This window comes from Mytilus californianus, unplaced genomic scaffold, assembly GCF_021869535.1.
Source record: "Mytilus californianus isolate M0D057914Y unplaced genomic scaffold, xbMytCali1.0.p SCAF_7, whole genome shotgun sequence".
Classification (NCBI taxonomy): domain Eukaryota; kingdom Metazoa; phylum Mollusca; class Bivalvia; order Mytilida; family Mytilidae; genus Mytilus; species Mytilus californianus.
Window position 1 is genome coordinate 117048492 of NW_026262723.1, and position 24239 is coordinate 117072730.

General features: G+C 32.4%; 2 protein-coding genes and 1 long non-coding RNA gene across 4 annotated transcripts in view; 1 reads left to right on the top strand and 2 right to left on the bottom strand.

Moving 5' to 3' along the window:
- LOC127707567 (exocyst complex component 7-like) overlaps positions 1-7794 on the top strand; it is a 29244-nt gene extending 21450 nt beyond the window's left edge. For both annotated transcript variants that reach the window (XM_052212165.1, XM_052212166.1), the window contains 6 exons: positions 1156-1224; positions 1508-1628; positions 3184-3279; positions 4029-4107; positions 5544-5585; positions 6252-7794. In XM_052212165.1, coding sequence (XP_052068125.1) covers positions 1156-1224; positions 1508-1628; positions 3184-3279; positions 4029-4107; positions 5544-5585; positions 6252-6488 — 644 coding nt within the window. In that variant the 3' untranslated portion in view covers positions 6489-7794. The remainder of the gene's footprint in view (positions 1-1155; positions 1225-1507; positions 1629-3183; positions 3280-4028; positions 4108-5543; positions 5586-6251) is intronic.
- A 5061-nt stretch (positions 7795-12855) lies between these two features.
- LOC127709650 (uncharacterized) lies at positions 12856-14998 on the bottom strand. Its single transcript, XM_052215256.1, has 2 exons — positions 14889-14998; positions 12856-14428 (listed from the first exon to the last, which is right to left on the bottom strand). The coding sequence occupies exons 1-2, from the start codon at positions 14996-14998 to the stop codon at positions 12919-12921; spliced, it is 1620 nt and encodes a 539-aa protein (XP_052071216.1). The 3' UTR covers positions 12856-12918.
- A 1411-nt stretch (positions 14999-16409) lies between these two features.
- On the bottom strand, positions 16410-23919 carry LOC127707973 (uncharacterized). The gene is made up of 6 exons (XR_007985112.1): positions 21954-23919; positions 21598-21657; positions 20917-21111; positions 19716-19886; positions 16867-17022; positions 16410-16446 (listed from the first exon to the last, which is right to left on the bottom strand). It is a non-coding gene; the product is annotated as an uncharacterized LOC127707973 (long non-coding RNA).
- Positions 23920-24239: the final 320 nt, after the last annotated feature.

Here is a 24239-nt window from a genome sequence, read left to right on the forward strand (position 1 = left end):
CATGTATTAGCAATAGGTTAACTATATTTGTTGTATGAAATGACTGTAAGGTGTATATGTCTGTTTGGCAGGTATCATCCGACCTTGACCTCATTTTCATGGTTCATTGGTCAATATAAAGTTTTTCTGGTTAAGTGTTTCTGATACTATATGCAATAGGTTAACTATATTTGATGCATGGAATGATTATAAGGTGTACATGTTTGTCTGACAGGGTTCTTCTGACCTTGACCTCATTTTCATGGTTCATTGGTCAATATAAAGTTTTCATGGTTTAGTCTGTTTCTTGTATACTATAAGCAATAGGTCAACTATATTCCATGTATGGAATGATTGTAAGGTATACATGTATTTCTGGCTTGGTTTATCTGACCATGACCTTTTTTTTGCATCATAATAAGTTTATGTGATACTTGTAGTAAAACTTTATTTTTAGGACTATCAACATAAAATCAATGGTCTGTGTAGAAGTTGAGACATTTTATCATGTGCACTCTTGTTTATAACATGTATAAATAAAGGCAACAGTTGTATACCACTGTTCAATAGTCATAATTAGGTTAAGCAAAAAAAATACGAGTAACAAACTAAAATGGAGGGAAACACATCAACTATAAGAAGAAAACAACAGAACAACAGAAACACAATAACTACAACAAAAGCAAACGCCAACATACATAGAAACGGACTGTCTGATAACAACTGCCATATTCCTGACTTGTTACAGGACATTTTAAGAAAAAATTGTGGGTTGAACCTGGTTTTATGGCTAGCCAAACCTCCTGCTTATATGGCATTGTTAATAATACCGCTAAAATGACAACACTACATTATAAAACATTTAAATGTTTGTGTACAACCAGGCCAAGCAAAAAAAACAAACTTTTATTGTTTCTCTGGCCTTTCGTAAAAGATTTTCAGCAATAAATATATTATGAACATTGATTTAAAAAATTATTGAATCTTAACTTTTTGCATGTTAAAAAAAAAGCATATCTAGCAGTGAGGTGAGTTTTTTGCTGTATGATAAAGGCCTGACTTAAAACTTTGAGATGAGGAACTGCAATAAAGCATTGTTCCTTTGTTTTTGTTTGGTTATGTGTGTATAGGGAATTTTGAAAAAAAAGAAGTTACAATATTGATTTTATTTGACAGGAGAACAAGCAGCTCCTTCAGAAGCAGTTGATGCCAAGAAAAGTAAACTGAAGTTTGCTGATTATATGAGTGAGTCTGTTCAGTATCAACATTTATGATCATATTAATGTTATTTAAAGTTTGATAATAGTTTGATAAAAGAGTTATATAGTATAAGTATGCAAATTAAACTTTTAAAAAGTGGCCGACATCAAATAACCAAAAGGGCTGAAAGTGGTGTTAAAACATGAAATAGCCAATAGGGCTGAAAGTGGCATTAAATCATGAAAAATCAAATTAAATCCTTTTTAATTATTTATCACCTTAAAAAAGGAAGACTTTTTTTCTACTTTAATTATTTGTGTATTTGTAGCCAAAGTGTTATCAGCTCTAGGATTGAATTTAAGCAACAAATCTGAGACCTACAATGATCCAACCTTAAGACCTGTCTTTATGCTGAATAATTACAACTATATACTGAAATCTATTACAAGGCAAGTCTTAACAAGAATGTGTCCATAGTACACGGATGTCCCACTCGCACTATCATTTTCTATGTTCAGTGGACCGTGAAATTGGGGTCAAAACTCTAATTTAGCATTAAAATTAGAAAGATCATATCATAGGGAACATGTGTACTAAGTTTCAAGTTGATTGGATTTCAACTTCATCAAATACTACCATGACCAAAAACTTTGACCTGAAGTGGGACAGACGGACGAACGAACGAACAAACAAACAGACGCACAGATGGAAAAACATAATGCCTCTCTACCATCGTAGGTGGGCCATAGAAATAAGATGGCTGTTGGATTTCACCTGAAAATAATAAAATATTTTATGTTTTGCTGAACTAAAAATGTTTTAGATATTATCAGTCAAAGACATTGATTTAAAGCTAAAAATATTACGTCCAGTAATAATCATATGGAGGAAAACTAAAGATTTTTAAAAGAGGGAAGAAAACTTGATGACAGAATTTTGAAATGCAATTTGAGAAGGAGAAAGTATTGAATACATCCAAAATAAAAAAAATGGAGAAATCAGCAAGATCTACAAACAAATATTCATGGACAACATCCTTGGGTGATTCCTTATAGGAGTTATTGTATTATTGGCAAAAACTTTTGTACATAGAGAGAACCTAAAAACAGATCAGCAAAACAAGATCATCAAAAAAAGCTCTTTGTCATGAATTATATTCGTATCTTCGATGTTGAAAATGCATATAGATCCAGGTGAGCAGCATAGGCTCTTTAGTGATGAGAATAAAGATATATACTGTAAATTCAGAAATTATTGCTGGGTGAGTATCACAATAATAACTCACATTCTGATAACTGAAACATAGATCTGTATGCAGATTTTTTCGAAATCGCATTAATTAAACTCAAATTTTTGTCCATAATTGAAAAATCAATAATAAATGCATGCAATAATTTCTGAATTTACGGTATATATACTTGTAACTTTAATTACTGTAAACCAACTAAAGTTCGCAAGCAATTTATTTTCACGACTTTCGCGAGTAGAAAAATAATGCAAATATAGATTGCCACAAATATTTAACAATTCAGCCTTTCATTAAACAAATGCATCAAGACAATTAGGAAATCGCTGCAAAATCTGTTATAAAAGCTAAAAGCGAAATAAAGTATCCACGAAAAATAAGTTTGTTTACAGTAACCACTGTTGTGAGTCAGGGTTGACCTGTCACCCTAATTAACCCTGTTGTAGGTCGGCTTGCAATCATAATTAACCTTTATTGCAGGTCAGGGTTGACCTGTAACCTTGATTAACCTCTTTTGTAAGTTAGTGTTGACCTGTAACCTTAATTAACCTCTGTTGTAAGTCGGGGTTGACCTGTAACCTTGATTAACCTCTGTTGTAAGTTAGTGTTGACCTGTAACCTTAATTAACCCTGTCGTAGGTCAGTAGTGGCTTGCAACCATAATTAACCTTTATTGCAGGTCAGGGTTGACCTGTGACCTTGATTCACCTCTGTTGTAAGTTAGGGTTGACCTATAACCTAATTAACCTATATTGCAGGAATGGGTTGTTGAATTTGATTCATCTGTGTAACAAAGATGTTGGTCAGTACTATGAGGATCAGATCCATGAACAAAAACGACTGTATTCTGAAAGGTAATATCAGAACCATGAACAAAATACGACTGTATTCTGAAAGGTAAGATCAGATCCATGAACAGAAATGACTGTATGCTGAAAGGTAAGATCAGATCCATGAACAGAAATGACTGTATTCTGAAAGGTAAGATCAGATCAATGAACAAAAAACGACTGTACTCTGAAAAGTAAGATCAGATCCATGAACAGAAATGACTGTATTTTGAAAGGTAAGATCAGATCCAACTGTACTCTGAAAGGTTAGATTAGATCCATGAACAGAAATGACTGTACTTTGAAAGGTAAGATCTGATCCATTAACAGAAACAACCGTACTCTGAAAGGTAAGAATAGATCTGTGAACAGTTAAGATTGAGCTCTGAAAGGTTAGATCTATTCAGAAGATAAGATCAGAAATATGAACATTTAAGACTGTACTGTGAAAGTTAAGATTAAATCTGTGAAAAGTCAAGACTATACTCTGAAATGTAAGATTAGATACTAGTATGTGAACATTCAAGACTGTACTCTGAAAAGTGAAAATGACAAGAGAATTCATCCAAATTAATATTTCAAACAGTTTCAAGGCTTCATTCTTTTTCACCTTATAAATAAATGTCTTCAGTACTATATTTTCAGTGTCTTCAAGGCTTAAATATGTTTATAGCTATACACACTCCCTTTGTGCTGGCTAAAAATGATAACAGCATTAAAATGTTGTGTTTTGCACTGTACCTTTACATTTGCTTTCTTTTTTTCATTTACAGTTGGAGTAAAGTATTACATTATATCCTGGAGATTGACGAGCCATTGTCACAGCAGAGATTAATGATGCCAGATGTTAAGGTAAGATCATAATTCAGTATGACAAGAGTTGCCACACCCCCTTTAAAGCTGAAGTAAATACTAGAGACAGGTGAGCCATTGTTACATCAGAGATTAATGATGCCAGATATTAAGGTAAGGTGATAATTCAGTATGACAAGAGTTGCCACACCCCCTTTAAAGCTGGAGTAAATACTAGAGACAGGTGAGCCATTACCACAGCAGAGGTTAATGATGTCAGATGTTAAGGTAAGGTCATAATTCAGTATGACAAGAGTTGCCACACCCCCTTTAAAGCTGGAGTAAATACTAGAGATAGGTGAGCCATTGCCACAGCAGAGATTATTGAATCTAGATGTTAAAGATTTTAAGGGGAAAAGATAAGGGTTAGCCATTGTCAGTGCTCCATGAAATATGTTGTCAGCATCTTTACAAACTACTGCACCAAATTCAAACTAGCAATTATGTATTATGTTTGACATATACATCTATTTGAGCTGTGTGCTTAAAATGTTAAAACTGATCTTAAAAAATAATAGTCAATTAAAGGAACAATGCATAGCATAAATGTTTATAATTACATATTCATAGATATTTATACAGTTTTATTACATATTGATAGATATTTATACAGTTTTATTACATATTCAGAGATATTTATACAGTTTTATTACATATTGATAGATATTTATACAGTTTTATTACATATTGATAGATATTTATACAGTTTTATTACATATTCAGAGATATTTATACAGTTTTATTACATATTGATAGATATTTATACAGTTTTATTACATATTCAGAGATATTTATACAGTTTTATTACATATTCAGAGATATTTATACAGTTTTATTACATATTCATAGATATTTATACAGTTTTATTACATATTGATAGATATTTATACAGTTTTATTACATATTGATAGATATTTATACAGTTTTATTACATATTGATAGATATTTATACAGTTTTATTACATATTGATAGATATTTATACAGTTTTATTACATATTGATAGATATTTATACAGTTTTATTACATATTGATATATATTTATACAGTTTTATTACATATTGATATATATTTATACAGTTTTATTACATATTGATATATATTTATACAGTTTTATTACATATTGATAGATATTTATACAGTTTTATTACATATTCATAGATATTTATACAGTTTTATTACATATTGATAGATATTTATACAGTTTTATTACATATTGATAGATATTTATACAGTTTTATTACATATTGATAGATATTTATACAGTTTTATTACATATTGATATATATTTATACAGTTTTATTACATATTGATATATATTTATACAGTTTTATTACATATTGATAGATATTTATACAGTTTTATTACATATTGATAGATATTTATACAGTTTTATTACATATTGATAGATATTTATACAGTTTTATTACATTGTTAGTTAAAGGACAAAGAGAAACAGAATATAAAGGATAAATTCTCTGTAAGTAAAATTAACTTGAGATAAGACAGACATTAAGTGGAAAAAGATTTGTTCAAACAACCAATAGAAAAAGAGAAACTATCATTATATTTAATTCCTTTGATAATAACATTTATTTGACATCACATCACATCTTTTTATGTATACTAAATCAGCATTATGGAAAGTTAAAGAAAAGTTTTTTGTTTGAAATGGAAGAATTTGAAAAATCAGAATTTTTTAACAGTGAAAAAGATTTTTCATATGAAATGTATCATATGGTACAAAAATGAATATTAAACTGTTTGAGAAATACACTAAACAAGCATACCTAAATATTTTACTATAATTCTTGTAAGTTCTGCATATCTGCAAATACTTGAATTAGAGACTTTTCCCCATGGTTTACACTTCGATAGACCATGTTGCTGACTCACACACTTTACATGAATGTTTTTGGATTTTTATTCAGATTGTGAGTTAATCAGCCCAGTTTACACACCAAAAGCATCTAGAACAAATGTGTCTAATATTATAATAAATATGTTTGAGATGTCAGTTTTTCTAAATAAAATTGAATATAAGAGGTTATGGGCAATCAATTTTAATGAGTCAGCTAATTATATAAGTTACTCATCAATTAATGCCTTCAAAATGTCATTGCAGATTTTTTATTTTTATTTTCAGGGTTTTAACAAAGAACTTGAAGAGATTATGAAGAGTCAGAAAGGTTATGCTATTCCTGACCAAGAACTGAGAGAGGCCCTGAAAAAGGATAACAAAGACTTTATTATACCAAGATATAAAATGTTCCTAGAAAAGTATGAGAGAGTTAACTTTACCAAAAATCTGGACAAATATATCAAATATACAGCACCAGCTGTTGGTGTTATTGTTGATAAATTCTTTGATACATCTGCATAGAATATTTTTTGTGTAAATTTGATGAAGATCACATGTGTCAAAGCTGTCAGTGTTGCTATTTATATCTCTTGGATGTTTAGAATTAGTATTTATATACGATTTTTGTCTCTCATAATAAGATACAATTAGTCTTCTTGAAAGTTTTTAATCTGAGTAATTAAAAAAGATTATGTAATACTGGTATACTATACAAGAAGTCATCAAAAGGAGTACATTCGTTAAGGCCCTAAAATGGCCCCCTTTTTTTAGCTTTAATTTCAAATTAGGATTTATTGACCAATGTCACAATGAATCATAGCTAATACAGTGACTAGATAGGAAATAAGCCTTTTGTTGAAAATTTACGCACCTGCATTTTATTCATGATGTCACAAATAGTACTCATTTTGATTTTCCACGAAAAAAATGAATGAAAATGGCTAAATTTCCATTGATTATTGGACAGGAAACATAGAGCGCATACGTCGACAAAAAAGATCTTACTTGAATACTTAGTTTGTCGATGCCTGCACACTATGTTTCCTGGTCCTAAATTTAGTTGAAATCCGGCCGATTTTGTTGAATTTCGCCAAAATCTCTTATCTTGACCTATTTGTAAAAATCAACGCTTTAGAATAAAACTTTGGCACAAAAACTTCTATTTAACTTTATCACGTGTCTTTAAGTCAACTTCAATCTATTTATCTTGTAATACTGAACTTTATAATCAGGGCCAAATATGGCTCTTACCGAACTTACTCCTTTACCAACAAATACTGTAGTTATCTTTGAAAAATTACTGTGTTCTCTATTATGAAAATATTTTTTGGGGGCGAAAGGATGACTTTCAAATTTTTTTGCTAATGTAAAATTCTAAATTAGCACTATTCCAGAAGTGTTTTCTTTTTTCTGTACTTTATAACTTTATAAACTTCAAAGCCTCATCTTTACATAGATATGTACACATGATATCTTGCATGTTTGTTAAGTAGTGCGTGCATCAGGAAAACAGGAAATAAATATTTTGTCAATAAATTAATAGCATTGTATTATCTGATCACAGTGCAAAAATGTCAATTGTGCAGTCACTTTAATGACATAAACACTTTAAATTTATGTATATGTCCTAAAATGGCTATTTGTAAGACAAAATTCAAAGTTATTTTTACAGAAAACTGACACTACAAGATGTTAATTGGTAAATTTGCATTAAACATATTGCTGAATCTAAATAAATTGGCCAAAAAGGTGGCTTTACCATACCCTCTCCTTTAAGTTATTTATATGAATGTGCAATATTATTTATATAAACTTATATATCACTTTGTGTCTTGTTGTTTTATTGTTTCGTAACAAAAAGGATATGTTGTATACATTCATGACACTTAAACTCAGCACGTTTGAACAAACCCAGAGCAATGAAACAGTGATTTTTATTGCTGTTCTCATCATGTAGTCCAGATGAAATCAATACTATATAAAAATTCAAGCCACTCACTGACATAATTTTAATGTGTCTTATAATCATGCCACTCTCTGATAGATTTATTTCATTGTTATATATAATTTGTTGCCACTCTCTAACATGATTTAAGTGGTATATAGAAAAATTCAGGCCACACTTCAACAGATGATTTCAGTTGTATTTAGAATGTCATGCCACATGATAGATAGTGTCAGTAGTATATAAAATTTCATGCCACACTGACAGATAGGTCCAGTTGTATTTAAAACTTCATACCTCACTGACAGATAGTTTCAGTAGTATATAAAAAATTTCATGTCACACTGATAAATAGTTCCAGTTGTATATAAAATTTCATGCCACACTGACAGATAGGTCCAGTTGTATTTAAAATTTCATTCCAAATTGACAGATAGTTCCAGTTGTTTATAAAATTTCATGCCACACTGACAGATAGTTTTAAAGTTGTATATAATTTCATGCCACACTGACAGATAGTTTTAGAGTTGTATATAATTTCATGCCACACTGACAGATAGTTTCAGAGTTGTATATGTTTTGATTCTACTTTATGATGTATGATTTTTACCGGATTTTCGAAGGAAAAATCGGTTATTGATATCGGGATGTTCGGCGGGAGTGTGGGCGGGCGGCTGCCAAATAGTGTCCGTTCATTGTTATTCATACCACTCTCTAAAATGATTTCAATTATATATATAATTTCATGCCACTAAGACATAATTGCAGGGGTATACATAATTTTACACCACTATGACAAATAATTGAAACGGTATATTTAATTTCATGCCACTATAACAGATAATTGCAGCGATATGTATAATTTTATGCCACATTGACAGATAGTTACGGTAATATATATAATTTCATGTCAATCTGACATAATTTCAGTGGGATATATTATTTTGTGTCATTCTGACAGATAATTGTTATGGTTTATATAGATTCATGCCACTCTCTTGACATACTTTTAATTTATATATATTTCAGTGGTATATGTAATTCCTTACCACTCATACACAACATATACCCCCACTTCACCTACTGGAGAAGAATCCAACATAATCATCTGTTCCTTTTGAATTTCAACAAAAGATGAAGAACTGGATCTCCCTTCACTTTATCAGATACCAATGTTTTATTGCTGGTCTTCCAATTGCTCCACGAAACCTTTCTCTCAACTATCAACATCAATTTTATAAGCAATCAAAGTCGGGTTTCAAAGTTATTGTAAAACTCTTTTTTAAGGGCGGTGTGAATCAGATGTAAATACTTAAATTTTCCCAAGATCAGTTAAAGTACATACAATCTAAATCTCCTTTCTTTTGCAATATCATAAATTCGTTTGAAATTTTCTGCGCTTTTAACAAGTATTCCCCATTCCAAAATTAAAGACAAATTGAAAGAATAGGTCTAACTTTGTTTCATAAAAAAGAATGGCTAACGTATATACAAATTTCTTTTTTTCGGGAGGGTCAAATTATGCTTTGTAAGATACCACCACTCTCATTCAAACAACTACTCTGAAAGAGACATTATCAAAATGCTTGATTTCTTGATTGACAACATATTAGCTACGTTTGGAGTACTTGTTTCTCAACAAACAATCGGCATTCCAATTAGAACCAACTGTGCTCCTCTTCTTACCGACTTGTTCCTTTATTCATTTAAGGCTTACTTCATACAGGAGCTTCTTTTTGAATGCATATCTCATCGAATTTGAATTAAGGGATACAACAGATACAGTTAAGTCTACCTCATATCTTCAATTACATCTATAAACTGACAATGAGGGTCGGGTGAGAACAAAACTCTACGACAAAAGAGATGATTTTAGATTCCAAATTGTGATTTTCCATTTCTTTGCAGCAAAATTCCAGAAGCGCCTGCATATGGAGTATAAATCTCGCAGTTGATACGATATTCCAGAAATTACATTTCCTATCATGATTTCCTTGATAGAGGGTTGCTGCTTACAAGGAAGCTTTTAACAAAAAAGAGTTCCAAGTAGTGAAATTTACGAAAGCCATCACGAATAGATTGACTGTTATGGATATATCTGTTTCAGAGATGACGATGGCTATGTTCCAATTGTCGTAACCATAATCCCGTCCTCCTTTTCTCGAATGTAACCTACAGAATTAAACTTATCACCGGATGTGTACTTCCATGAACAACACGATGAGCAAGATCTGCTTACTTTTCCGGTGCACATGCGATCACCCCTAGTGTTTAAAAGGAGTTCGTGTTGCTCTTGCTTTAGTTTTTAGTGTTCTTTGTGCTTTTTTAATTTTTCAATGTCTGTGTTGTTTATACCGGTAAGTCTCGTCTATCCTTTGTCATGAAAAACGTGTTTCTAATTCAAATTTTCACATTCGCTGGTTAGAACATTTACTTGACCGATGGTTTATTAATTTGATGATATCTTGGGGTTAAATAACCAATTACCTATCGGCTATTGTGTGTTGATTAATAAACTTAGAAATCATTCAGAAACTAAGATTTCGAATCCTTCAAGCAAAGTTGACCTTAGACGGATTTGGCTATTTTTATGTCAACTTTGGTCATATAGCTCTTTAAAAGTTTCGGTACTTATACACCATTGGCTTTCAAATATTCGGCTTTGAGCGTTCCTGATGAAGGTGAATCCAGAAAAGCACTTCGGATGCATGACATTTATAAAGTGTTGTTTTCATTGTATTAAGGCGACAATAGCTAACCGTTGTTTTAAATCTCGTAAATCGATTGTAACAAATGAGGGAAACGCATCAACTCCAAAAAAAAAAGCGAAATTTAAATACATTTTGTTCATTATTAATAAATAGGAAAATTTGTATCAATATGATAACATCTTGCTAATTTATATCTCAGTTGATACGACATCCCAGAGCTTGAATTTCCTATCATGATTTTTCTTGATCATCTGAGAGGGTTGCCGCTTACAAGGAAGCTATCAAACCATGGGAATTACTGAAGTTGAAGTCATCTCTTCGAAAATTTTACGGACGCCATCAGTAGTTGGTTGACCGTTATGGAACATCTCTTTCACGGATCACTATGGATATTTTCCAATTATCGTAACCATAATACCGTCCTCTTTTCCTTGTATGTGGCATCACCGAATTAGAATTATCCCTGAATATGACGGGTGTGACGTGTTGAGCAGGATCTACTTACCCTCTGCAGCGCCGGTTTTGGCTGGGTTCGTGTTGCTCAGTCTTAAATTTCTATGTTGTGTTTTGTAATATTTTTGTCTTTGGTCGTGTTTTTTTGTTATGGTCCTTTAACTCGAATTAGACTATTTACCGGATTTGTAATATCATGAGCAACACGACGGGTGCCACATGTGGAGCAGGATCTGCTTACCCTTCCGGAGCACCTGAGATCACCCCCAGTTTTTGGTGGGGTTCATGTTGCTTAGTTTTAGTTTTCTATGTTGTGTCTTGTGTACTATTATTTGTCCGTTTGTCTTTTTAATTTTTGGCCATGGCGTTGTCGGTTTGATTTCGATCTGTGAGTTTGACTGTCCCTCTGGTATCTTTCGCCCCTCTTTTTTTAATTGACCTACTTATATTTTGAGATGAAACGGTTTGCCTTTTTACAACCGAACGCTCTAAACACCTAACTATATTTTTACGTCTTTTTTATGTAGTTGACTTACCTTTGATTCAGAATGAATATGTTAACAAATATACTAGTATCTTCAAAATGATAAGTAGTAACAACCGGATTTCCCTCAAAAAACAAATATAATTATGAATGAATAGAACTTATTTGAACAACGTATTTCATATACTTGAATCGTAAAGACAGTATTATAATATACAACGAATATTATTTGAGACAACTTTAAGAATGTAGTTGTCTCAACAAATACAATGTATAAGTAAAATGTTAAGGTTCATGTGGACTCTATGGCTAAAATGGCTGCGTTTTCACCTTAAATCTACTCTTGAGTGCAGACAAACCTTGCATCTGGAAAAATTTTAAGGTATAGCATGCCCTAGATAAATAAAATTCAAATGCATTGTATGTTTAAGAAAATTTAAAACTTGAATGGATTTCGCAGTGCACTTTTTTCGTCACTGCAGAAGATGATAAAATTAACAAACAGGTGAATTTCACTTGATATAGTCCACTCAGGTACACAGTTTATAACACCAAGTATTGTCACGTATCTATTGTCCATCTATTGTCCATTTGAATCAATACAGTTCACTTCATTTATTACCTATGGGGAAGTTCTCAAACCTCTTTCCCAACTTAGTTTATTTTGGCACCTTCTGGAGGAATGAAAAAAAGTGCACTGCAAAATTTTTTAATTTTCTAAAACATAGAATATATTTGAATTTTATTTATCTAGGGCAAGCTATGCCTTGAAACTTTTCCAGCTACACATGTTTGTCTTTACTCAGTGTAAATTTTGAGGTGAAAATGCAGCCATTTAAGCCAAAGTGTCCACATGAACCTTAATCGGGAGAAAACAATCGTGTCGAATCCTCAGAAGCTTTGAATTAATTTTGTCAAGTTAAAATTGATTCACACAAAATTTGAAAAATGTTATTACGATAAAATTTTACGTTGTTTTATCCATTTGTGCGTTCAATTTTGTAATATAACTAATTTCTTTAAGTTGAGTTAGTTCAATATATTCGATATGTTCGATATCTTAACAGTTACCTTGAAAATTTAAAACGGATCCAACAGCCATTGCTGTTTCATATAAAGAAAAACAAAACTCATCAAAAATACCAGGTTTATAGTGTTGTATGCCAGACGCACGTTTCGCATACTCAAGACTCATCAGTAACGCTCAAATTAAAAAAGTTATAAGGCGAAATAAAATACTAAGCTGAAGAGCATTGAGGGCTAAAAATAAGAACCAATGTTAAAAAATGTGATGGATACATTTTTCTTTATTAGTATGAAAATTTATTTGACAAAATAAGTTTAAAATTTTGCTCATTTTCAGCATGACTGGAAACTAGATGCTGTGGGAATGCACGTTGAGGAAGCTGTAAAACTACTACAATGTAAATCCCTCGACACCGCTGGATTGTTCCACACGTGACAAAGAAGAAAGTTTTGCCATTTTGTAGAATGGATTGAATACATCCCTTCCATCATGTTACGAGCTAGGACGATCTGACCTACTGACTCAAGGTTACGGAGTGTACTAAGCAAACTCGAATCTACTTTGGCGTTACTGACTTCAGTTGTATTTGGAGTTCCTCGGATGTTATCAAGGTCGTATCCCCAGTAGCAATGTTCCGTTGGAAGTAAATTTTCGGCAATGAATCTCACAGTTTGGAATTTGTTTCGGAAAACGCTTCCTTGAACTTGTCTGTGAATTTTACAAACGGCCTCATGATTATGAACTGCAGTTTTCATGGCGTTACCAATTAAACTTAACTCATTGCTACTGCATATGGGAACACTAATGTAGTTGTGGACCGTTGTGATACCACGACGGATTTGATCAAGGTTTTGACCCCAGTAACATGATTTTGCTGGTAGTACAGACTTAGAAATAAACTTGAGAAGATCAAATAGATTGCCAAACATTTTGTTTGTTCTGACTGGCATACTACTTTTAATAAATCTGAATATCACCACTGGGTCTTGATGCTGCTGTTTAACTTTCCTATTGATTTCATCCAGAAAAGCTTTTGTCTCTTTAACTTCTACTATTTTAACTTTGAGAGATTCAACATTACTCGATAATTTGTTTACTATTGGTTGTAAGTAGTGTTGTTGAAGAGTTTTTAAGTTTCTTGGATTAGAATGAGCTACAATAGCAGGATTGCTGCACCTGTTACCTGAGTGACCGTAGGTACGCAAGATAAAAAAGTTAAGTAAACGGAATGTGAACTCATACTGTTTCCCTTTACTTGATAGTTCCTCGAGATACTTGACGACATATTGACAAAATTTATTTTGAAATGTTTTCATATCGTTGAAAGCACGGTCAAGTTTAGTCCTGGCTCTAATAAGGACGTTTTTGTTACTCTGTAATTGGTTTCTTACTTTTTTCTCATCTAATACACTTGAAACTACATCTACAATTCCAAAGGCAAATGAAAGAACAGCACCGATACCAGACATTGCTAGCGCCATTGAGGTGGCACTTTCTGCGACAAGTGCTGGCATTGCCATCAAGACCTCCATGGGAAGCATGGCCACGTCATTTCCGGCAGCAGATAATACACTAGATAACCAATCGTCATAGTGAGATAAAAAATTATCAAGTTCAGGAAAATCATGTTTCATTGAGCTATAAGTTTGCACTAAGGAAGACAAACTTAAATTGAGGGTTGTGTGTAACTCTGGTATTTTTATTATCCTCTCTTGAATTATTTGAATTTGGTCATGGATTTTATCTACTACTGATTCAAACTGTTTTGGCTGCCCGTATAATGTCAGGAATCTTTCCTTGTCCTTTTTTAAGGATGGTAAAAGATGGTTCTTAATTTCGTCTCTGCAATAAAAAAAAACCCCAAATAATTGTATCACACATTACTGTGCAGTCACAAGTTGCAGGGCTGTTATTTCGTTATATATTATGTACGTTGCATTATCACATATCTTAATCCAATATATATCTCTTCACTTTTTTAAAAATATTTCCTGAATTTTGCGCCAGTAAACGAAAAAGAGTTTTTCATTTGAAAAGGTGTATAATGTTCAGTAAGCCCTTAGACTCAAAAGATCACTGAAAACCCTCTTTTATCGTGGAAAGGAGACATATCTCCTATATTTTTATTCACGCTAAAGCCATTTTTAAAAGATATTCAATCTTTATCAAAATCTACATTTTTACAGCTTCATATATGTACCAATAATAAGTCGTACTTCCTTATACAAAGTCCCTCTTAATACTTCAAATTTGTGTTTCTTTTCACAATTTACGAGTATTCATCCAAATAATAAACTCTTACCTCATTGAACAAACACTTGGATAATATAGACATCCTTTTTTAGACTGTACTACATGTAACGTAGTTGTCGTCACAGCGGTTACTACAGATACAGCAGCGAATATAGCCATACAATAAAAATATAGAATAGATATTACTACACAGAATAATGGAATGTTGTTGTCAACTACAGATATAGCAGCGAATATGGCCCTACTAGAAAACAAGAAATATAAATTGATACACGGAATAATGGAATGTTGTTATCAACTACTGATGTAGCAGCGAATTAAGCCATGCTAGAAAACAAGAAATGAATATTGATACTCGGAATAATTGAATGTTGTTGTCATCTACAGATATAGCAGCGAATATAGCCATTCTAGAAAAACAGAAATATATATTGATACACGGAATAGATCTACTTGAATAATGTTGACTAAAATGTCAAAACGACGATAGTAGATAATTAGAATAGTTCATATCTAAAGTATGATGTTTTAGATGTTATTCATAACATTCTCCTTTGTTCTTTTATTTAATTGATTGATTGATTGGTGTTTAAAGCCAATTTCAGTACTATTGACTTTTTTGTGGCGGTCGGTTTTTATTCGAGGAAACAGCCGGAGTGCCCGGAGAAAACCACCGACCTTCCACAGGAACACTGACAATCCTAGTCAATTAAGACTGGAGTCGTGCACACCTGCCACGTTTTTTATTTGACTAATTTGCGTGTTGTCCTTCAAATCTTTATTTAATGTATACAGTATTTATTTGTAATATTTCAATTTTACATTTCAAAACGTTCTGCTCTCAAAAGTTGAGTAAATGTAGCAATCGATTATATTGATTTATGAGAACAAAATCATAGTGTAGGGTTTGGAAGCAAATAAAGTATTTATCTTAAAGTTGAAACAATATAAAAAAAATGGGGGAAAAACACGTTATTACTTTTGTGCGTTCGGAGCGCTTTTCTGGATTTATCTTCATCAGGAACACTCAAATCCGAATATCTAAAAGCCAAGGATGTATAAGAACCGAAATAGTTGAAGAGCTGTATGACCAAAAAAGGACCTAGAAAAATAATGGTGAAGATGAAGTCATCTCTTCGAAAATTTAACCGATGATGATTTTGATGACTGTCCAGATGACCGTGTCACATGCACTCGGGAAATTTTCAACTCATCAATTTAGACTGCCACTAAAAAATAAAGGTATGATTCAACAGGCAAACTAAGGAACCATCAGAGAGTTGTTGCAATGGTTCCTTAAAGGGCAGAAATCGTATACTTTCCCTATATGAGATGAGACATTGTTTTTAACGTTAAACAAACTAATAATTTTTTTACGCCGGACGGGAGATGCCTAGGGATGACCCACAGGCACTTGTCTCAGAAAAAAATTTCCTATATACCTTTATATAACAGTGTTATATTAAGACATATAGGAATCTTTTCTGAGACAAGTGACTTTGGAATGACCGTATTTCTATACAGTTAACTTTGTGTGGTCAGGTGAAATATTTAACTATTTAGTACTTACAAGATAAATCTCTTTACCCTCACGCCCTGTAATTGATCTAAACAATGTAGAGAAAAAAAATTACAAAATAAATGTATATTACAAAATGGCAGTGGAAATAGATTAAAAGTTAAATTTGAAAAAAAAAATATGCATCCTATATGTGAAAGAAACAATTTGTTTAAATAGTGCTTTAAAAGGCTGTTTCTTGTCATAAGGCAACCTTCACATTGAGTAGAAATTAAATGTACGTGAGTAAAACAGAAATAAATATATCAATGTCACATATTTGTTTTGTTTATTGTTTATTTGTGTTATTTATTTCATGTATATAGTAGCAATCCGATTGTTTGAATTTTAAACTAATAAATATTTTATCTTTCTATACTGGACAACAAACCACCATGATATTTACTGTTGACCGACACATAGCCAATGATATATCAGGTAAATGAATGCGTGTTGTAATACAGAATACCTTCTACACATTCCAAGCGAAAAGTTTCGTCCAATTCCCATGTAATATTCGTTCCATTTTTGTTTGGTATCAACATTCCTGGAACTCCATCCCCAGGGAATGAGGTATTTGTTGGTTGGATCATGGATACAAAACTACCATTGACAGTTGATTTTCCTGTTAAAATAATACATAAATGTAATCTGCTCTCAAAACTATTGGAACACTGTTAACTATGCCCTTTATAGCTTACTGTTCGGTGTGAGCCAAGGCTCCGTGTTGAAGACCGTATTGTGACCTATAATGGTTTACTTTTATAAATTTTGACTTGGATGGAGAGTTGTCTCATTGGCACTCATACCACATCTTCTTATATCTAATAAATGTTATATTCTCTCAAAAACTATTGGAACACTGTTAACAAGATAAACGACTAAAATCATCACTTTACGGCAACCAGAATTAAACTTGTCACCGGATTTGTACTTACATAAGCAACACGACGGGTGCCACATGTGGAGAAAGATCTGCTTACCCTTCCGGATCACCTGAAATCACCACCGGTTTTTAGTGGGTTACGTGTTTCTCAGTCTTTAGTTTTCTATGTTGTGTTTTGTGTACTGTTTGTCTTTTCGTCGTTTTTCGTTTTTTTGCCATGACATTGTCAGTTTGTTTTTTGCCATGACATTGTCAGTTTGTTTTCATTTATTGCCATGACATTATCAGTTTTTTTTTTTGCCATGGCATTGTCAGTTTGTTTTCGACCTATGAGTTTGAATTTCCCTTTGGTATCTTTCGCATCTCTTTCACAAGTAGATCAGCAGTCCGGAATGGTAAATGATTCCTGATATACTAGGAGCACTTTACAAATTTGTTGATTGTAAGAGCGTATCAACTTATTAGAGACAGATTTACTACTAGTATTTCATTCTTCTTACATGTTCACTTTTGTCCATATTACAGCTTATGAATATTTGGTATATACAATAATGTATAGTTTTAAGACTTCACACTTTTCCATGCATATTGCTTTTCGTCAACCTAGTAATTGAGTGTTGATGTAAATCTGTAAGATTTTTTATCTATTGGTGACAGTCATGACAATTTACAGCATGTGTGTTGTAAACATTGTTTAAGGTCGTATTTGTTGTTGTTGTGCCGTTTGAATGCCATCTCATTGATCAATATCATACATTTTTTTCTCCTTTTATTCAATGTATTCATATTTGTTATTATACTAGCTTTATATCTGATTCAATGCACGAAGTGATAAAGGAATGCAACTCATTCCTACTTCTTGGTTTCATTTTTTAGTGCGTTGCTTTTCAAAATTAAAAATTTCGGTTTAACAATGTTTTGAAGCGAGCTTCACAGACGCGATTGAATAGGCAGAGTTAAGTTATAGATTAAACATTTGTTGGACTTGCTCATACTACAGAAATCATTATGGAAGATACTAAATGGACATTAAGTTAGTCATTATCACTGTAGGGAGAAAAGGGGGAGGCCTTTGATACAGGGGTGAACACAATTAGGTCTTCTAAGTAATCTGTCGTGTGTATCATCACACGTACACATCGGATTATTAATCAGGAGGAAAAAGTTAAATAACAAAAATACCGAACTCCAAGGGAAATTCAAAACGGAAAGTCCTTTAAAAGAATGGCAGTCAAAAACTAAAACACATCAAACGAATGGAAAACAACTGTCATATTCCTGACTTGGTACAGGCATTTCCTTATGTAGAAAATGGTGGATTAAACCTGGTTTTATTTAGCAACAAGGTCTTGTTATCTTCCAATGAACTTTTTAAGGAAAAGGACGAGACGTTCTTTGACATAACCTTGGTTCATCAACTTTCTACTCAGACACTGGTGACACTGTATACAGTCTGAGTAGCAGCTGCAAGCTATTGAATACCGAATGAGTTGGGAAAGAAATGAATATCCCATATGCAGGTAAAGTTAGTATATTACTGCTAAGGTGGTGGAAATTTATAATTTTAAAATTAAAATCGTCTCGTTTGTCATAGTTCTGGCACTGAGATGACCGCTTATGTCAAATTCAAGGTATAAGTCTAAAACTGAGGCAGAAAAAGCCGTGTTTGTTATTTCTTTAGTTTCTTTTTCTGGAGGATATATAATGGAACCCAATCAGAAAGTTAATGGAAAGAAAATCACCAATATATCTGAATGTGAAATTGAATGATCTGGCTTCTTTGAACATTATCTTGACAAATTGATTTTTCTATAAAAAATACATTGAAATGCAGCTGAAAGTTTTTTCTTAACTGTTCGATTACTATGCTTTTTCATCACATGGTAGAGTCCGCTTTTCATTAAATTTGCGTTCATTGAAGACGAAGAGATCATTAGGCGGGGCTTTAATGAGTGTTCGACCTACAAAAACTATATAAATTGTATCGTAAAAGGCTCGAATTTAGTCTAAATTATTGTATTTCAGAAGCTTCTGAAATATTTCATGACCTTCATAATTTAAATTCGAGAAGGATATTAAAAATCATTGAGGACCTCCTGAAATATATAGATGCTCATTAATTAGATTCCAGGATATCATGAGTAATTTCAAGACCTCCATAATGCGATTTTAGAATATCCTAAACATTTAGTTTGAAAACCTGTGCAGCACATTTGTCTAAATTTTTTTGATTTAATTTTTACTCAATAGTTTCAATTGATTTCTAATATGGTTCAAGTCTGTTTTATAATACGATTTGTGTCTGTTTTCTAATATGGTTCACATCTGTTTTCTAATATGGCTCATATCTATGGTTTTTCACTAATTGAAAGTCGACTTAGGGAATGAACCATTTAAGCGAATTTACCGAATATCTTAAAAAACTGCATTACCAATTGTCCATGCGTTCAGTTCTGGTACAAAGAAAATCTCAGTTTCATTGTCGTTTATAGATTTATATCTTGTTGATAAACCTGCCTCTGGTCCTTGTCTCGTGAACTTTGCTAGGGTGACACCTTTAGGGTATTTTTTGCCACCGGTAAGCCTCAGTGTGCTGCATGCACCTGTTGATATAGATAATACATTTATAATAAAACTCTGTTGCGCAACATAAATAGATAAAATAAACTAATGATAAATTTAATAAATAAAGATAAACTTAAATATATTTGATAAATAAATAGATAAATAAATTAATTAATTAATTAAACAAATGAAGAAATAAATAAATAGATAGATAGATAAATAAATAAATAAATAAATACATAAATAAATAAATAAATAAAAAATACATACATACATACATACATACATACATACATACATACATACATACATACATACATACATACATACATACATACATACATTAATAAATAAATAAATTAATTAATTAATTAATTAATTGCACAACCGTTCATTTAAGAGGAAAAATCCTCGCTTCAATTTTACTTTCGAACTTTTTGGCTTTTTATACCCATGAAACGCTACTTTTATTAACAACTATTACATAACAATTAAAAAAACCACTGATGAAAATGAATGCAGTACATTATCATCATGACGATATTTCCTCTTGTAGCAATATAAATGCTGATTGTGAATTGGTTTTTAATGTCCATTAGCAAATACTACATGCATACCAGGACATATTAATGATGATATGAAAAGGAGCTCTATCTTGTACTTGACGGACTAGCTGAGCCAGATTTGTAGACGGTGCTAGTTCAAAAGTAACAGTCCATAGGAAGACATGTCGCCCTTCCATGACATATTCTGGCTACTCAAAGACCAGTTTTTGCTGGTACTCCTATATTCCGCTTCGCGAAAGAGCAGAACATACCAATTTCTAAGTCATAGGTTTAACTTGTTCAAGGAAAGACCTCCCAGCGTATATAGCACGCCTCAACGAGGCCGTCGAGTCAGTTTATTTAAAATCAGTGCGCTTACAATAATAATAACTACCATTTCTACTTGTTAAACAAAACAAGCAAAATAATTGATAATAATAATAATAATAATAATAATTGATTAATTGATTTTTTTTATTAATCGATTGATTGATTGATGATGAGCATGATGATGATTCCGTACCACAGGATACTATATTGTCGTCAATACTAATGTTTTGTTGGCACATCTGGAGAGAGAACAAGCAAGAAGAACGATATTGTAGCCCTTGGTCATCACAAACCATTCCGCCATCGTCACTACACCCAGCACTGCTACTGGCACAAACACATTCTATCCCATCGAATTCTTCCCAGGCACTACAGGTTTCAGGAGCATCTTAATAATAAAAAAGTAATATTTTGATCTCGAGTAATATGGAATAAAATGAAGCAATTTGTGTTATTTTTGTATTTCTATAATTACGCAAAGAAAACATCATTTGAATTTTAGATTAAAAATAAACTGTTTCATAATAAATTGAACATTCTAAATTTATAACTATGGTACTATTTATTTCAATACTTTCTATAGAAAAATATTATATTTATCAGATTCCCATGGTTTATAGTCGACGTATATGTTAGCTAAAGCTGGATAATATTTAGATCCGAGCATTTTGTTTTTTCACAGCAACCAATAAGTTAATAGCAGATAGAATTTATAGTCATGCGCATGAGAACTCCCAAATCACCAGAAAGTTACAAAGGCAGAACTGAAATCATTTCTCAGGGAAATGCCCTCTTGATACATCCTTGACTATAACTTGCTTAAAATGATAAAGTGATACAATGTCTTTTACCTATTTCTTTTTAAGTATCTTACCAGCCTGGTCGTAATCTACACGACCTTCATACGAAACACCAGCAACTGTTAATGCCACAGCTGAAAAATATTGTTGAAAAGGTTATTTTTTTAATTTGTTTCCTCGCACAACTTTATTAGCCCTTCAATATACATGCAACTTTACTTATCGGGCGACTTTACCACTGTAAAGTTTTCTTGTAATACTCAATTTGCCTTATTTGTTGAGCTGTGTATGTTATTTACGATGTAAATATGAATGCATTGGTACAAAAAAAAACAACCCCAAACGACCGAACAGCAAAACGGAATGAACAAAGCTATGACAAAAAATGAAATGAAGTTAAACGTTTAATCAAGCTCATAAATAAACTGACCTTAGTTTATGTACAATATAAACAGGCTGGCAGATTCTGTTATAGATAATTAAACTGTTAGAAAAAATCTTTGATCTAGAAAAGAAAAGTTTGGTGCAAACACAATACTACTATAGGGGATTCTTGGACCCCCAAAAAATTATATTATACCATTTTATGTCATATTATGTCATTTGAGATTATGTAAGATGATATAACTTGGGGGTCTTAATTTTTTTTCCCAAGAACCCCTTATAGTAGTCACAATTCTTGTTTATCAGCTCCTTGAATTTGTTAGACATTGGGTTTGCCATTAGATTATATGAGTTGTTGGGTTGCTGTCTGCTTTGAAGTTTTCTTCACATGCACATTTGGTGTGTCAAACTCTGTCATTCCGTCTCACTTTGTAATCTCTCATTTCGTTATTGATCAATTATATTATTTAAAGCGTTATGCTGATTGGCTGTTTCGAAATTGATTTCCCAAACTGGAATTTGAAAGTCAAATATTATGAATTTCAAATCTCGAATTTCGAATTTGGATACTGAACTATTCATCTGGACTTTTATTCCTTTTAACCTTAGGAAAAATCTCTTTTTTTGTGGTATTTTGATAACAAACCCTTTAATTAAACAGACGTGGGATACAAGCAAAGTATGTATTTAAACAGAGTATACTATTAGCATCACTGACGTAGCAAACCAAGAACAGAAAAGCAGTTCCAAGGATTAAGGATTCTGAAAAGGGTGGAATCAAGGATTCGGGTAGAAGATGTGTAGTTCATGGAGCAATGATTCAGATAGAACATTTGTAGGTCAGGACAGGATATTTTGTTTGTTTGTATATTCATATTTGATTTACGAGTTTTGAAGATCGGTATATATACTGCATATGATGAAGACATAATCTTTCAATCAGTTTAATAGAGGTCTGGAGCTGGCATGTCAGTAACTGCTAGTAGTCCTTTGTTAATTTATGTATCATTGTCATTTTGCTTAGATTTTTGTTACCTATTCTGACATCGGACTCGGACATCTTTTAAATTGAGTTTTACTGTGCGTATTGCTGTGTGTTTGTTTTTTCTACATTGGCTAGAGGTATAGGGGAGGGTTGAGATCTCACAAAACATGTTTAACCCCGCAGCATTTTTGCGCCTGTCCCAAGTCAGGAGCCTCTGGCCTTTGTTAGTCTTGTATAATTTTTAATTTTAGTTCATTTAAATGTTTTGGAGTTTAGTATGACGTCCATTATCACTGAACTAGTACACATTTTTGTTTAGGGGCCAGCTGAAGCACGCCTCCGGGTGTGGGATTTTCTCGCTGTGTTGAAGACCCATTGGTGGCCTTCGGATGTATTCTGCTCTTTGGTCGGGTTGTCGTCTCTTTGACACATTCCCCATTTCCATTCTCAATTTTATTGCTATTGCCTTTTGGCCAGACAAATGTCATAGACTTGGTTTTTTTTTAACTTTCCAGCAGGATATTCAAACATTCAAACAAAAACAGTACTATCAATAAAAGCCAACACACCAATGTGATAGATTTGTCCTTTAAAACTTACCGGCAGAAAGTTAAAATAAAAGCAGTACTATTAAAATACAAGTCAATAAGTCAATGTGATATATTTGTCTTTTAAAAATTATCGACAGGGTGTTAAAAAAAAACCAGTACTATTAACACAACTCAATGCATCAAATGTGATATATTTTTATGATTGTTGCCTCTTATGCAGACACATGTGATAGACTTGTTCTTTTAAACAAGCTTTGTTTATTGTTATGGGGCCAGCTGAAGCCCGCCTCCTGTTGCGGGATTTTCTCGCTGCGTTGAAGACCCGCTGGTGGCCTTTGGCTGTTTTATGCTCTTTGATCGGGTTGTTGTCTCTTTGACTCATTCCCCGTTTCCACATTTTATTCTATTGTCCTTTTAAACTTACCGGTAGGATTTTTATATAAAAGCTGTACTCTCAACACAAGCCAATACGCCAATATAATAGATGTTTCCTTTCAAAATTACCGGCTCGATGTTCAAATAAAAGCTGTACTATTAACACAAGTCAACACGCCAATATAATAGATGTTTCCTTTCAAACTTACCGGCAGTATGTTCATATAAAAACTGTACTCTCATCTCAAGCCAATACACCAATGTGATAGATGTTTCCTTTCAAACTTACTGACAGGATGTTCATATAAAAGCGGTACTCTCAACACAAGCCAATACACCAATATGATAGATGTTTCATTTCAACTTACTGGTAGGATTTTCAAATAAAACCTGTACTCTCAGCACAAGGAAATACGACAAT